We start from the raw sequence: 15295 nt of genomic DNA on the forward strand, positions 1-15295 counted from the left end.
ATTTCTTTTTCATTTATTTCTGATCTGATATTTATGATTTCTTTCCTTCTGCTAACTTTGGGGTTTTTTTGTTCTTCTTTCTCTGATTGCTTTAGTTGTAAGGTTAGGTTGTTTATTTGAGATGTTTCCTGTTCGTGAGGTAGGATTGTATTGCTATAAACTTCCTTCTTAGAACTGCCTTTGCTGCATCCCGTAGGTTTTCAGTCATCATGTTTTCATTATCATTTGTTTCTAGGTGTTTTGTGATTTCCTCTCTGATTTGTTCAGTGATCTCTTGGTTGTTTAATAGCGTATTGTTTAGCCTCCACGTGTTAGGAGTTTTACAGTTTTTTTCCTGTAATTGATATCTAGTCTCATAGCATATCAGAAAAGATACTTGATATTATTTCCATCTTCTTAAATTTACCAAGGCTTGATTTGTGACCCAAGATATGATCTATCATGGCGAATATTCCATGAGCACTTGAGAAGAAAGTGTATTCTGTTGCTTTTGGATGGAATGTCCTATAAATATCAATTAAATCCATCTTGTTTAATGTATCATTTAAAGCTTGTATTTTCTTATTTATTTTCATTTTGGTTGATCTGTCCATTGGTGAAAGTGGGGTGTTAAAGTCCCCTACTATGATTGTGTTACTGTCGATTTCTCCTTTTATGGCTGTTAGCAATTGCCTGTGTATTGAGGTGCTCCTATGTTGGGTGCATAAATATTTACAATTGTTATATCTTCTTCTTGGGTTGGTCCTTTGATCACTATGTAGTGTCCTTCTTTGTCTCTTGTAATAGTCTTTATTTTAAAGTCTATTTTGTCTGATACGAGAATTGCTACTGCAGCTTTCTTTTGATTTCCATTTGCATGGAATATCTTTTTCCATCCCTCTTTCAGTCTGTACGTTTCCCAAGGTCTGAAGTGGGTCTCTGTAGACAGCATATATACGGGTCTTGTTTTTATATCCACTCATCCAGTTTGTGTCTTTTGGTTGGAGCATTTAATCCATTTATATTTAAGGTAATTGTTGATATGTATGTTCCTTTTCCCATTTTCTTAATTGTTTTTGCTTTGTTATTGTAGGTCTTTTCCTTCTCTTTTGTTTCCCGCCTAGAGAAATTCCATTAACGTTTGTTGTAAAGCTGGTTTGGTGGTGCTGAATTCTCTTAGCTTTTGCTTGTCTGTAAAGGTTTTAATTTCTCTGTCAAATCTGAATGAAATCCTCGCTAGGTAGAGTAATCTTGGTTGTAGGTTTTTCCCTTTCATCACTTTAAGTATGTCCTGCTACTCCCTTCTGGCTTGCAGAGTTTCTGCTGAAACATCAGCTGTTAACCTTACGGGGATTCCCTTTTATGTTATTTGTTTTATTTTCCTTGCTGCTTTCAGTATTTTTTCTATGTATTTAATCTTTGATAGTTTGATTAATATGTGTCTTGGCATGTTTCTCCTTGGATTTCTCCTGTATGGGAGTCTCTGTGCTTCCTGGACTTGATTGACTATTTCCATTCCCATATTAGGGAAGTTTCCAACTATAATCTCTTCAAATGTTTTCTCAGTTCCTTTCTTTTTCTCTTCTTCTTCTGGGACCCCTGTAATTCGAATGTTGGTGTGTTTAATGTTGTCCCAGAGGTCTCTGAGACTGTCCTCAATGCTTTTCATTCTTTTTTCTTTATTCTGCTCTGTGGTAGTTATATCCACTATTTTGTCTTCCAGGTCACTTATCTGTTCTTCTGCCTCATTTATTCTGCTATTGATTCCTTCTAGAGAATTTTTACTTTCATTTATTGTGTTGTTCATCATTGTTTGTTTGCTCTTTAGTTCTTCTAGGTCCTTATTAAACATTTCTTATATTTTTGTGGATTTGGAAGGCTGACGATAAGTTATACTCAAATTTTCAACTGCAGGGAGGGTTGAGGCTCTTAACCCCGTGTTGTTCAGGGGTCAGCTGTACTTCTTCGTTTAATAAATCAACTGGGCGATTCTAGCATTCTGCAAAAGCTTTTTTTTTTTTTTTTTTTTCTGTTTCATATGCTTTAGACAGATTTTTCCCACCTCTTTCCAGGTACTTCGGCTATGCCCCGTCTTCCTCCATTATATCGGAAACCATCATGGTTGGGGGATGATGAGGTGGATGAACAAAGAGCTTTCAAGTCAAGTGGCAAGCCTGAAGAGAAAAATCGTGAAACTGGAACATCAGGTAAAAAAAGCTCAGACTATGACATTAAGTAGGTATTTTAGGAAGAACTTATCATCAAAGCAAAAATCTGTCTACCCTTAAAAGAGATGTGTCCCCTATTCTTTAATATGTTAAAAATAGTTGATGAATGTTTTAATGACATTGTCATTTTAAATTAAATTTATTTATTATGAATGATTCTCTCATAAAGTATTAATTCTAATATCTTTGTAAATCACTTTTATTTAAAATATTTTTCCTTATTTAACTTATTTATGAGGGTGTTAAAACTTGATATATAGTTAAGTAATATAATTGGACATTTTAAGTATTTTAAAATAATTTTTTAAATGTTTTAATTAGACCAAAATAGTAAATACAAACTAGTTTTGTGTGTTTTCATTAGATTCACAAACATATAATCATATTTTTAAATGAAAATTTTTTATTATGTTCAAAATGTATGAAGTTTAAAACTTCTTTAAAATCTCAGCATGCCCAATTTGTTGGGGTATGGTAACAACAAGATTAGCTGTTGAGCAGCCAGAAGGAAGAAATAATTCTGAATCACATTCTCAGATAAATAGTCAAGGAACATAATCTTTTGTTGCTGGAGGAGTTGAGTAATGAGCTAAGTGAAAAGCCAGAAAATCAAGATTTCCAGGAAATAAATGGAGGTATCAGTTGTCTGTCACATAAGGACTTGACAAGGACATCAACACTGAAGGATGAACAGCCAGTTTCTGTGATAATAGCAGATAAGGATTAGAACTGGAGGAATTAAATACAGGCACCAGGGAGCAGTATGGAAAGCCAACTTTGACTCTGAGTTAAGGATAGATTCCATCAGAAGTTCTGTCAACTTTCTACCTTTGACCATAATTCTACAAGGTAAATAAGAGGTTTTTATTAGCTGGAGAATAAGAGCACTGGTGCTTAAATATGCTCTAATTTTACCAGAGTACAAGTCTTAGAAAGCTGGCCTTATCAACTTGATCTTAAAGTGCCCCAAACTGAAAGTTGTCAACTTTGCAAATAAATTCCCATCTCAGTTTCCTTGTTTCTGTGGCCAACACGTTTTTTTCTTCATGTTCAAGCTCAGAAACTTAGTATTATTTAGCATACCCTCAAATGCAAATAATAGAAATGCCACCTGAGACTAAACAGGAAGGAATTCTACTGGCTAAAATAAATAACTGAACCTCTTCAGGATTGGTTAATGCAGCATCTCAATGGTGTCATCAGCTAGCTATTTTCTCTCGGACTTTCTGCCCTTCTATTCACAGTGGCTGCATACTGAGGGAGTTTCCCCTCGTACTCATAGGCTGCTTGCCAGTAGCAGTTGGAGTGCATGCTGCTTTGATCACATCCAGTGGGAAATAGCAAAGGTCGCTTCTAGAAGAACCCCTGGAAACTCTCCCCAAAGTTTTCAACACATTTGTCATCTCATTGGCCTCTCATGGGTTCAGGAGTAGGTCACCTGCTTATTTCTGAACCAATCCCTGGCAAGGGTTATGAGATTATCCTTAAGCCAATTGTACCCATCCTGAAGCTGAATATGGGGTTAGTTTTCCCCCTAAGGCACATGAGCTGTATCAGGGAAGAGTTAGAGATACCTGGGAATGTTGGAGTTCTTGTAGGAGGGAGGAATAGGAAATGGATTTTGGAAGGCAGTCAAGAATGTCTACTTTATATGAAATCTTTGTGTCTTCCCTTCCTTTCACCTCATCTATTATATTGCCTACTTCTGTTGCCCTTTTTTTCCATTAATCATAACTGAACTATTTCCAGTTTCAACCCTTCTGCAGTTCATTTTGTATAATAAATCTAAGCTGCCGTTTTTTTTTTCCTTTCTTTAAGAAACTACAGTAGCTTCCTTTTGCTTGCCCAATAGGTATTATGTCAAAGTTCTCTCTAATTTTGTCCCACTTTCTTAGCCTTGCGTCCCACTACCAGTTGTTTAGTGCTCTCTCCCAGTGCATTTCCACATAAATTAGACTAATTCCTGCCTGCTCTTCTCCCACAGACATGTATACACATAAATCAGGTAATATAAAATTCTAAAGGGTATGTCTGTTTATATCTATTGCTAATATGTAACACTTTCCTTCAGTATTTTGTGTGTATGCCTTTTCATCTAAACTATAAGTTCCTTCAGGAATCACATATTATATTATCACTGTGTACTAGAGCCATCTAGGAGAAAGAGAGAGAGGGAGAGAGAGAAGGGGAGGGGGAGAGAGAGAGGAAGGAAGGGGGAGAGAGAGAGAGAGAGAGGAGAGTGAGAAAAAAAATGTGCTAATAATTGGTGGTTAACTTAGAAGAAAACACAGCAGAATTTAACTGTTGCCAAATTCTGAAAATAATTGTGATACTGAGTTTATCTGGCCATTAAAGATCCTTCCACCCTCACACACAAAAGAACTTTTGAAGTCTGAAATACATATCTTCTAGAATACAATCAATGTAATTATAATAAATGTAAATACAGTAAATGTAATTTTTGTCCTGGAGACAGAACCATGACTTATTAACAACAGCTAACACTTCAGTGGTGCTTGCTTTATCAAGACACTCTTCTTAGTGCCCTGCATATGTTTAATCATTTAATCCTTTCACAGTGATACCTAAAAGTAGTTACTGTTATCATCCCCATTTTATAAATAAGGAAACGGCGGCAAGGTTATGTGAATTTATTCACAAGGTCACCCTGCTAGCAAGTAGTTTAGCTGGGATTTGAACCCAGGTAGCCTGACTCGAGTCCATGCTCTTAACCACAAACAGCTAACATTTCAGCAGTCATTACACACACACACACACACACACACACACACACACAGTCACTCCAAAAGAATATACTTCGTATAGTATAAAGATTAAAACAAGCACTCCAAAAACAAATTGACATAAAAAATTGATCTCTCATACCTAAGTTAATGAAATGAATTTCAAACTGTGAAACATCCAGTAGTAATTTCATCCATGTGAATGAAACTAAATTCTTAAATGATTACCAGCTGTGTGGCGTGTCTCATTGAGTATCTTTTCTGCCAGATGACAAAAGCTGTCTAATAATCTTGGGATTATTTTTGAGTTAGAAGGAATTAAGTGATGCACGTCTTTTGTTAAGTAGCTTGAAGCACTCTGTCAGATTCAGCTGATTAAAAGCCTTAATGAGAGTCTCATTTGCTTTCTTATATTAGTATGAGGATGTTATTGTTTCAGATTTATCATTTGTAGTCTTTTAAAATATAGGGTGAGAGAAACAGTTTACTAATTTGAAATAATTTATGATGCCAGCATATATTGTAGAATCAAATTTGAAAATGCGTATTGAATGCTATTTCACTTGGTCATTTTGAAATTAAGGTTTTTTTTTAGTGTTTCAGATTATGAAATATAAATGATTAGTTTATTTGTGCTCTAAGCATGCTTTTTTGGTAAAAGCAAAAAGTTATTTGCTTCTTGGTTACCAATTTTTAGACTGTAAAATCTTAGTATTTATTTTGAAAGGTGAACATTCCAGAAAGGATAATAGAGAATCTACTACCTAGTAACTTTTTATGTCCCTTTCTGTGGGTCCATGTGTATCCAGAATCTCCTACCAATTTCCCTTAAAGCCCAAAGAACCCTAGAAGCAAATATTAGAGCAATCACGTTCTCCTGAAATTGTGTGAATATTTGAGTCCTATTAAAGGAGAATTTGTCCTCATTTTAGATCAGGTATGCTCTTCTACCTTCTAACTTGGTTTAAACGGTTTAAACACTTCTTAGGTTACAATTAAAGACCTTTAAGTGTTGCATACAGTTTGAAAAGGTGTGTACAACTGTGAAGAGTAGATTTTTGGCTCTTTTACACTGATTTTTAATCTAATTAAACTAAATTTGAAAACTTTTGAGTTGTAGTTCCTTTTTGGTAAAAGGAGTTTCCCAGTCTTTGTAATTTGAAGTACTTGAATATACTAGGTTGGATGGATATCTCAAGCAGAATTTGCCTTCATAATTATAGTCTTTATCATCTTGAAACAGCTTAATATTTCATTTAATTTAGTACAGAAGAATGAAGGGAACATATTTTCTGAATTATGTATGTTATCAGTTTCCCTGGAAGGTCACACAATCATAAAATACCTTAAGAATTTAAGGATATTGCTCTTCTGATTTTGATAAACATAATTAATTCTAGCATAATCAGTTATTAAATACTTTTAAATATCTAGCAATTGAGATTAATAATAAAATATTGGTATAAATAAAATATTAGTATTTTAGTATATAATTTAGTTTACTTTAGTATAAGCAAAATAGGTTTTGAATAGAAATGCATGTTAAATTCATAAATTTCAGAATGTTTCGTCAGTGTACGGAAAGAGGAAAGCTGTTTTATTTTTCTATATTAATTTAGAAGACCCCTAATAATTTTTCTAGTGGGCGTACAATTCCAAAATATACCAGGCCCACACTTGATCTGGTTTTATCATCTTCAGAGAAATGAATTCCTCTACATAATGAATTTTCCAGATGACTGAACTTTACTTTTACAACTGAAATTTTTTTCTAAGTTTAACCATTTCCTATATTTCTATTAAATGAATTACCCATGTCATTGCCTTCTTAAGCACAGAAGGCTGAATATAATTTAAATGTTTGCTTTATGACTCAGAAGCATCATTATGAACATCAGTGATTGAACTATGATACATTACAGTGATGCCTTTGGGAGACTTGAAGTATGTAAGACTGTTTGCTCCATATACTGAATGAATGGTTCTGAACTACTGTGTTTTTGAGCCGTGTGTCTGCTCTTGATTGTTTTTTGTCTTATCTCGACAACTTGACTCTTCTTAGCGCAATATGTCTGACCTTAATCCTTGCTTTTATATCCCCTCCAGATTTGCCACATGTAATCTGAGTAAATAGCCAAAAAAGGTTCTCAATGAAGGACTTTCCTGGTAGTAAAGATCACAAATATGAGGATATAGGTGTTGTCATATCTGTCTTGGGTTTTTTATTTTAGAGTTAGATTTTTGGTTTTAGCTTCTTGTTTCCCTAATTAGCTATGTTGAAGAGTTGGGGGAGGAAAAGTAAGAGAAACATTTACTTTTGTGCCTACTTTGTGCCAGACTTTTTCTGGATAACTTATCTCACTGAATCTTCACAACAATCTTATGGGTAGATATTATTTTCTCATTTAACAATGAGGAAAATGAGAATTAAGGACTGATAGAGACAGGACTTACCTGATTTCAAATCTTCTCACTACTTTCCACTAATCATATCATATATGCTGCCTTTCCACTCTGTTGTGCTGCTTGACATTGTTAGATAAGCGATTTCTGGTTAAATTAGGTGTTAACTTGTGTAAGTCTCAGGGTTTCTAGTCCTTGGAGTAAAGGCAATTTTGAAGTAGGACTAACTTAGGAAATAATAATCTTAAACATAGTTATGTGCAGTTGTTGATCTCTGCTTTTTTAATGTGTTATAATGTGAAAACATATTAAAAGTATGTCAGTATTAACTGTGAAGTTTTTTTTCACAAGGGAGGAAAATTGGAAACATACTCATTTGAATCGTGAATAACAAGTAAATGATAAATGCTATACCTCTGGGCCAGCTTTTTGTAGTTATTGCTTCATAGTTCAGCCACATCATTTTATTTGGGTATTCAGGTAGTGGTAGTAGGAAACTACTAACCCTTGTTCTCAGGATTACTCTGTTACCTGTAAGGATGTGGAGAGCAAAATGAATGAATGAATGAATGAATGACGATAGATAGATAGGATAGGTTTGCTTATTTATTTAACATCTTTATTGGAGTATAATTGCTTCACATTGTGTTAGTTTCTGCTGTATGACAAAGTGAATCAGCTATATGTATACTTATATGCCCATATCCCCTCCCTCTTACGTGTCCCTCCCACCCCTCTAGGTGGTCACAAAGCACCAATCTGATCTCCCTGTGCTAAGTGGCTGCATCCCACTAGCTGTCTGTTTTATATTTGGTAGTGTATATATGTCCATGCCACTCTCTCACTTCGTCCCAGCTTACCCTTCCTTCTCCCCGCATCCTCAAGTCCATTCTCTTAAGTCTGCATCTTTACTCCTGTTCTGCCCCTAGGTTCTTCAGAACTTTTTTTTTTTTTTAGATTCCATATATACATGTTAGCATATGGTATTTGTTTTTCTCTTTCTGACTTACTTCACTCTGTATGACAGATTCTAGGTCCATCCACCTCACTACAAATAATTTGGTTTCTTTTTATGACTGAGTAATATTCCATTCTGTATATGTGCCACATCTTCTTTATCCATTCATCTGTAGATGGACACTTAGGTTGCTCCCATGTCCTGGCTATTGTAAATAGTGCTGCAGTGACCATTGTGGTACATGACTTTTTTTGAATTATGCTTTTCTCACAGTATATTCCCAGTAGTGGGATTGCTGGGACATATGGTACTTCTATTTTTAGTATTTTAAGGAACCTCCATACTGTTCTCCATAGTGGCTGTTTCAATTTACATTCCCACCAACAGTGTAAGAGGGTTCCCTTTCCTTCACACCCTTTCCAGCATTTATTGTTTGTAGATTTTTTGATGATGCCCATTTGGAATGGTGTGAGGTGATACCGCATTGTGGTTTTGATTTGCATTTCTCTAATGATTACTGACGCTGAGCATCCTTTCATGTGTTTGTTGGCAATCTGTATATCTATCTTCTTTGGAGAAATGCCTATTTAGGTCTTCTGCCCTTTTTTTGGATTGGGTTCTTTGTTTTTTTTGATATTGAGCTGTGTGGGCTGCTTGTATATTTTGGAGATAATGCTTTGTCAGTTGCTTCATTTTCAAATATTTTCTCCCATTCTAAGGGTTGTCTTTACGTCTTGTTTACAGTCTCCTTTGCAGTGCAGAAGTTTTTAAGTTTCGTTAGGTCCCATTTGTGTGTTTTTGTTTTTATTTCCATTTCTCTAGGAGGTGGGTCAAAAAGGATCTTGCTGTGATTTATGTCATAGAGTGTCCTATGTTTTCCTCTAAGAGTTTGATAGTGTCTGGCCTTGCATGTAGGTCTTTAATGCATTTGGAGTTTATTTTTGTGTATGGTGTTAGGGAGTATTCTAATTTCATTCTTTCACATGTAGCTGTCCAGTTTTCCCAGCACCACTTATTGAAGAGGCTGTCTTTTCTCCATTGTTTATTCTTGCCTCCTTTATGAAAGATAAGTTGACCATATGTGTGTGGGTTTACCTCTGGGCTTTCTATCCTGTTCCATTGATCTATATTTCTGTTTTTGTGCCAGTACCATACTGTCTTGATTACTGTAGCTTTGTAGTATATAGTCTGAATTCAGGGAGCCTGATTCCTCCAGCTCTGTTTCTTTTTCTCAAGATTGCTTTGGCTCTTTGGGGTCTTTTGTGTTTCCACACAAATTGTGAAATTTTTTATTTTAGTTCTGTGAAAAATGCCATTGCTAGTTTCATAGGGATGACATTGAATCTGTAGATTACTTTGGGTAGTAGAGTCATTTTCACAATTTTGACTTCTTCAGTCCAAGTACACGGTATATCTCTCCATCTGTTTTAATTTCTTTCATCAGTATCTTATAGTTTTCTGCATACAGGTCTTTTGTCTCCTTAGGTAGGTTTATTCCTAGCTATTTTATTCTTTTTGTTGCAATGGTAAATGGGAGTGTTTCCTTAATTTCTCTTTCAGATTTTTCATCATTAGTGTATAGGAATGCAAGCGATTTCTGTGCATTAATGTTGTATCCTGCTACTTTACCAAATTCATTGATTAGCTCTAGTAGTTTTCTAGTAGCATCTTTAGGATTCTCAATGTATAGTATCATGTCATCTGTTAACTGACAGTTGTACTTCCTCTTTTCTGATTTGGATTCCTTTTATTTATTTTTCTTCTCTAATTGCTGCGGCTAAAACTTCTCAAACTATGTTGAATAGTAGTGGTGAGAGTGGGCAACCTTGTCTTGTTCCTGATCTTAGAGGAAATGGTTTCAGTTTTTGACCATTGAGAACAATGTTGGCTGTGGGTTTGTCATATATGCACTTTATTATGTTGAGGTAAATTCCCTCTATTCCCACTTTCTTTAGAGTTTTTATCATAAAAGAGTGTTGAATTTTGTCAAAAGCTTTTCCTGCATCTGCTGAGATGATCATATGGTTTTTCTGCTTCAATTTGTTAATATGGTGTATCACATTGATTGATTTGCATATATTGAAGAGTCCTTGCATTCTTGGGATAAACCCCACTTGATCATGGTGTATGATCCTTTTAATGTGCTGTTGGATTCTGTTTGCTAGTATTTTGTTGAGGATTTTTGCATCTATGTTCATCAGTGATATTGGCTTGTAGTTTTCTTTTTTTGTGACATCTTTGTCTGGTTTTGGTATCTGGATGACAGTGCCCTCATAGAATGAGTTTGGGAGTGTTCCTCCCTCTAGTATATCTTGGAAGAGTTTGAGTAGGATAGGTGTTAGCTCTTTTGTAAATGTTTGATAGAATTCACTTGTGAAGCCATCTGGTCCTGGGCTTTTGTTTGTTGGAAGATTTTGAATCACAGTTTCAATTTCAGTGTTTGTGATTGGTCTGCTTATATTTTCTATTTCTTCCTGGTTCAGTTTCGAAAGGTTGTGCTTTTCTAAGAGTTTGTCCATTACTTCCAGGTTGTCCATTTTATTGGCATAGAGTTGCTTGTAGTAATCGCTCATGATCCTTTGTATTTCTGGAGTGTAAGTTGTTACTTCTCCTTTTTCATTTCTAATTCTGCTGATTTGAGCCTTCTCCCTTTTTTTCTTGGTGAGTCTGTCTAATGGTTTATCAATTTTGTTTCTCTTCTGAAAGAACCAGCTTTTAGTTTTATTGATCTTTGCTCTCATTTCCTTTATTTCTTTTTCATTTATTTCTGATCTGATATTTATGATTTCTTTCCTTCTGCTAACTTTGGGGTTTTTTTGTTCTTCTTTCTCTGATTGCTTTAGTTGTAAGGTTAGGTTGTTTATTTGAGATGTTTCCTGTTCGTGAGGTAGGATTGTATTGCTATAAACTTCCTTCTTAGAACTGCCTTTGCTGCATCCCGTAGGTTTTCAGTCATCATGTTTTCATTATCATTTGTTTCTAGGTGTTTTGTGATTTCCTCTCTGATTTGTTCAGTGATCTCTTGGTTGTTTAATAGCGTATTGTTTAGCCTCCACGTGTTAGGAGTTTTACAGTTTTTTTCCTGTAATTGATATCTAGTCTCATAGCATATCAGAAAAGATACTTGATATTATTTCCATCTTCTTAAATTTACCAAGGCTTGATTTGTGACCCAAGATATGATCTATCATGGCGAATATTCCATGAGCACTTGAGAAGAAAGTGTATTCTGTTGCTTTTGGATGGAATGTCCTATAAATATCAATTAAATCCATCTTGTTTAATGTATCATTTAAAGCTTGTATTTTCTTATTTATTTTCATTTTGGTTGATCTGTCCATTGGTGAAAGTGGGGTGTTAAAGTCCCCTACTATGATTGTGTTACTGTCGATTTCTCCTTTTATGGCTGTTAGCAATTGCCTGTGTATTGAGGTGCTCCTATGTTGGGTGCATAAATATTTACAATTGTTATATCTTCTTCTTGGGTTGGTCCTTTGATCACTATGTAGTGTCCTTCTTTGTCTCTTGTAATAGTCTTTATTTTAAAGTCTATTTTGTCTGATACGAGAATTGCTACTGCAGCTTTCTTTTGATTTCCATTTGCATGGAATATCTTTTTCCATCCCTCTTTCAGTCTGTACGTTTCCCAAGGTCTGAAGTGGGTCTCTGTAGACAGCATATATACGGGTCTTGTTTTTATATCCACTCATCCAGTTTGTGTCTTTTGGTTGGAGCATTTAATCCATTTATATTTAAGGTAATTGTTGATATGTATGTTCCTTTTCCCATTTTCTTAATTGTTTTTGCTTTGTTATTGTAGGTCTTTTCCTTCTCTTTTGTTTCCCGCCTAGAGAAATTCCATTAACGTTTGTTGTAAAGCTGGTTTGGTGGTGCTGAATTCTCTTAGCTTTTGCTTGTCTGTAAAGGTTTTAATTTCTCTGTCAAATCTGAATGAAATCCTCGCTAGGTAGAGTAATCTTGGTTGTAGGTTTTTCCCTTTCATCACTTTAAGTATGTCCTGCTACTCCCTTCTGGCTTGCAGAGTTTCTGCTGAAACATCAGCTGTTAACCTTACGGGGATTCCCTTTTATGTTATTTGTTTTATTTTCCTTGCTGCTTTCAGTATTTTTTCTATGTATTTAATCTTTGATAGTTTGATTAATATGTGTCTTGGCATGTTTCTCCTTGGATTTCTCCTGTATGGGAGTCTCTGTGCTTCCTGGACTTGATTGACTATTTCCATTCCCATATTAGGGAAGTTTCCAACTATAATCTCTTCAAATGTTTTCTCAGTTCCTTTCTTTTTCTCTTCTTCTTCTGGGACCCCTGTAATTCGAATGTTGGTGTGTTTAATGTTGTCCCAGAGGTCTCTGAGACTGTCCTCAATGCTTTTCATTCTTTTTTCTTTATTCTGCTCTGTGGTAGTTATATCCACTATTTTGTCTTCCAGGTCACTTATCTGTTCTTCTGCCTCATTTATTCTGCTATTGATTCCTTCTAGAGAATTTTTACTTTCATTTATTGTGTTGTTCATCATTGTTTGTTTGCTCTTTAGTTCTTCTAGGTCCTTATTAAACATTTCTTATATTTTTGTGGATTTGGAAGGCTGACGATAAGTTATACTCAAATTTTCAACTGCAGGGAGGGTTGAGGCTCTTAACCCCGTGTTGTTCAGGGGTCAGCTGTACTTCTTCGTTTAATAAATCAACTGGGCGATTCTAGCATTCTGCAAAAGCTTTTTTTTTTTTTTTTTTTTCTGTTTCATATGCTTTAGACAGATTTTTCCCACCTCTTTCCAGGTACTTCTGCTATGCCCCGTCTTCCTCCATTATATCGGAAACCATCATGGTTGGGGGATGATGAGGTGGATGAACAAAGAGCTTTCAAGTCAAGTGGCAAGCCTGAAGAGAAAAATCGTGAAACTGGAACATCAGGTAAAAAAAGCTCAGACTATGACATTAAGTAGGTATTTTAGGAAGAACTTATCATCAAAGCAAAAATCTGTCTACCCTTAAAAGAGATGTGTCCCCTATTCTTTAATATGTTAAAAATAGTTGATGAATGTTTTAATGACATTGTCATTTTAAATTAAATTTATTTATTATGAATGATTCTCTCATAAAGTATTAATTCTAATATCTTTGTAAATCACTTTTATTTAAAATATTTTTCCTTATTTAACTTATTTATGAGGGTGTTAAAACTTGATATATAGTTAAGTAATATAATTGGACATTTTAAGTATTTTAAAATAATTTTTTAAATGTTTTAATTAGACCAAAATAGTAAATACAAACTAGTTTTGTGTGTTTTCATTAGATTCACAAACATATAATCATATTTTTAAATGAAAATTTTTTATTATGTTCAAAATGTATGAAGTTTAAAACTTCTTTAAAATCTCAGCATGCCCAATTTGTTGGGGTATGGTAACAACAAGATTAGCTGTTGAGCAGCCAGAAGGAAGAAATAATTCTGAATCACATTCTCAGATAAATAGTCAAGGAACATAATCTTTTGTTGCTGGAGGAGTTGAGTAATGAGCTAAGTGAAAAGCCAGAAAATCAAGATTTCCAGGAAATAAATGGAGGTATCAGTTGTCTGTCACATAAGGACTTGACAAGGACATCAACACTGAAGGATGAACAGCCAGTTTCTGTGATAATAGCAGATAAGGATTAGAACTGGAGGAATTAAATACAGGCACCAGGGAGCAGTATGGAAAGCCAACTTTGACTCTGAGTTAAGGATAGATTCCATCAGAAGTTCTGTCAACTTTCTACCTTTGACCATAATTCTACAAGGTAAATAAGAGGTTTTTATTAGCTGGAGAATAAGAGCACTGGTGCTTAAATATGCTCTAATTTTACCAGAGTACAAGTCTTAGAAAGCTGGCCTTATCAACTTGATCTTAAAGTGCCCCAAACTGAAAGTTGTCAACTTTGCAAATAAATTCCCATCTCAGTTTCCTTGTTTCTGTGGCCAACACGTTTTTTTCTTCATGTTCAAGCTCAGAAACTTAGTATTATTTAGCATACCCTCAAATGCAAATAATAGAAATGCCACCTGAGACTAAACAGGAAGGAATTCTACTGGCTAAAATAAATAACTGAACCTCTTCAGGATTGGTTAATGCAGCATCTCAATGGTGTCATCAGCTAGCTATTTTCTCTCGGACTTTCTGCCCTTCTATTCACAGTGGCTGCATACTGAGGGAGTTTCCCCTCGTACTCATAGGCTGCTTGCCAGTAGCAGTTGGAGTGCATGCTGCTTTGATCACATCCAGTGGGAAATAGCAAAGGTCGCTTCTAGAAGAACCCCTGGAAACTCTCCCCAAAGTTTTCAACACATTTGTCATCTCATTGGCCTCTCATGGGTTCAGGAGTAGGTCACCTGCTTATTTCTGAACCAATCCCTGGCAAGGGTTATGAGATTATCCTTAAGCCAATTGTACCCATCCTGAAGCTGAATATGGGGTTAGTTTTCCCCCTAAGGCACATGAGCTGTATCAGGGAAGAGTTAGAGATACCTGGGAATGTTGGAGTTCTTGTAGGAGGGAGGAATAGGAAATGGATTTTGGAAGGCAGTCAAGAATGTCTACTTTATATGAAATCTTTGTGTCTTCCCTTCCTTTCACCTCATCTATTATATTGCCTACTTCTGTTGCCCTTTTTTTCCATTAATCATAACTGAACTATTTCCAGTTTCAACCCTTCTGCAGTTCATTTTGTATAATAAATCTAAGCTGCCGTTTTTTTTTTCCTTTCTTTAAGAAACTACAGTAGCTTCCTTTTGCTTGCCCAATAGGTATTATGTCAAAGTTCTCTCTAATTTTGTCCCACTTTCTTAGCCTTGCGTCCCACTACCAGTTGTTTAGTGCTCTCTCCCAGTGCATTTCCACATAAATTAGACTAATTCCTGCCTGCTCTTCTCCCACAGACATGTATACACATAAATCAGGTAATATAAAATTCTAAAGGGTA

The 15295-nt window shown here is 35.2% G+C and overlaps 1 protein-coding gene across 1 annotated transcript in view; it reads left to right on the plus strand.

The window, feature by feature from the left end:
• The window catches only part of LOC132476092 (centrosomal protein of 170 kDa-like), a 197710-nt gene that overhangs the window by 107037 nt on the left and 75378 nt on the right, over nucleotides 1-15295 (plus strand). The window contains exons 13-14 of the mRNA XM_060077823.1: nucleotides 2052-2186; nucleotides 13112-13246. Of these exons, the coding sequence (XP_059933806.1) occupies nucleotides 2052-2186; nucleotides 13112-13246 (270 nt within the window). The remainder of the gene's footprint in view (nucleotides 1-2051; nucleotides 2187-13111; nucleotides 13247-15295) is intronic.

Source organism: Mesoplodon densirostris, chromosome 2 (assembly GCF_025265405.1).
Source record: "Mesoplodon densirostris isolate mMesDen1 chromosome 2, mMesDen1 primary haplotype, whole genome shotgun sequence".
Lineage (NCBI taxonomy): Eukaryota > Metazoa > Chordata > Mammalia > Artiodactyla > Ziphiidae > Mesoplodon > Mesoplodon densirostris.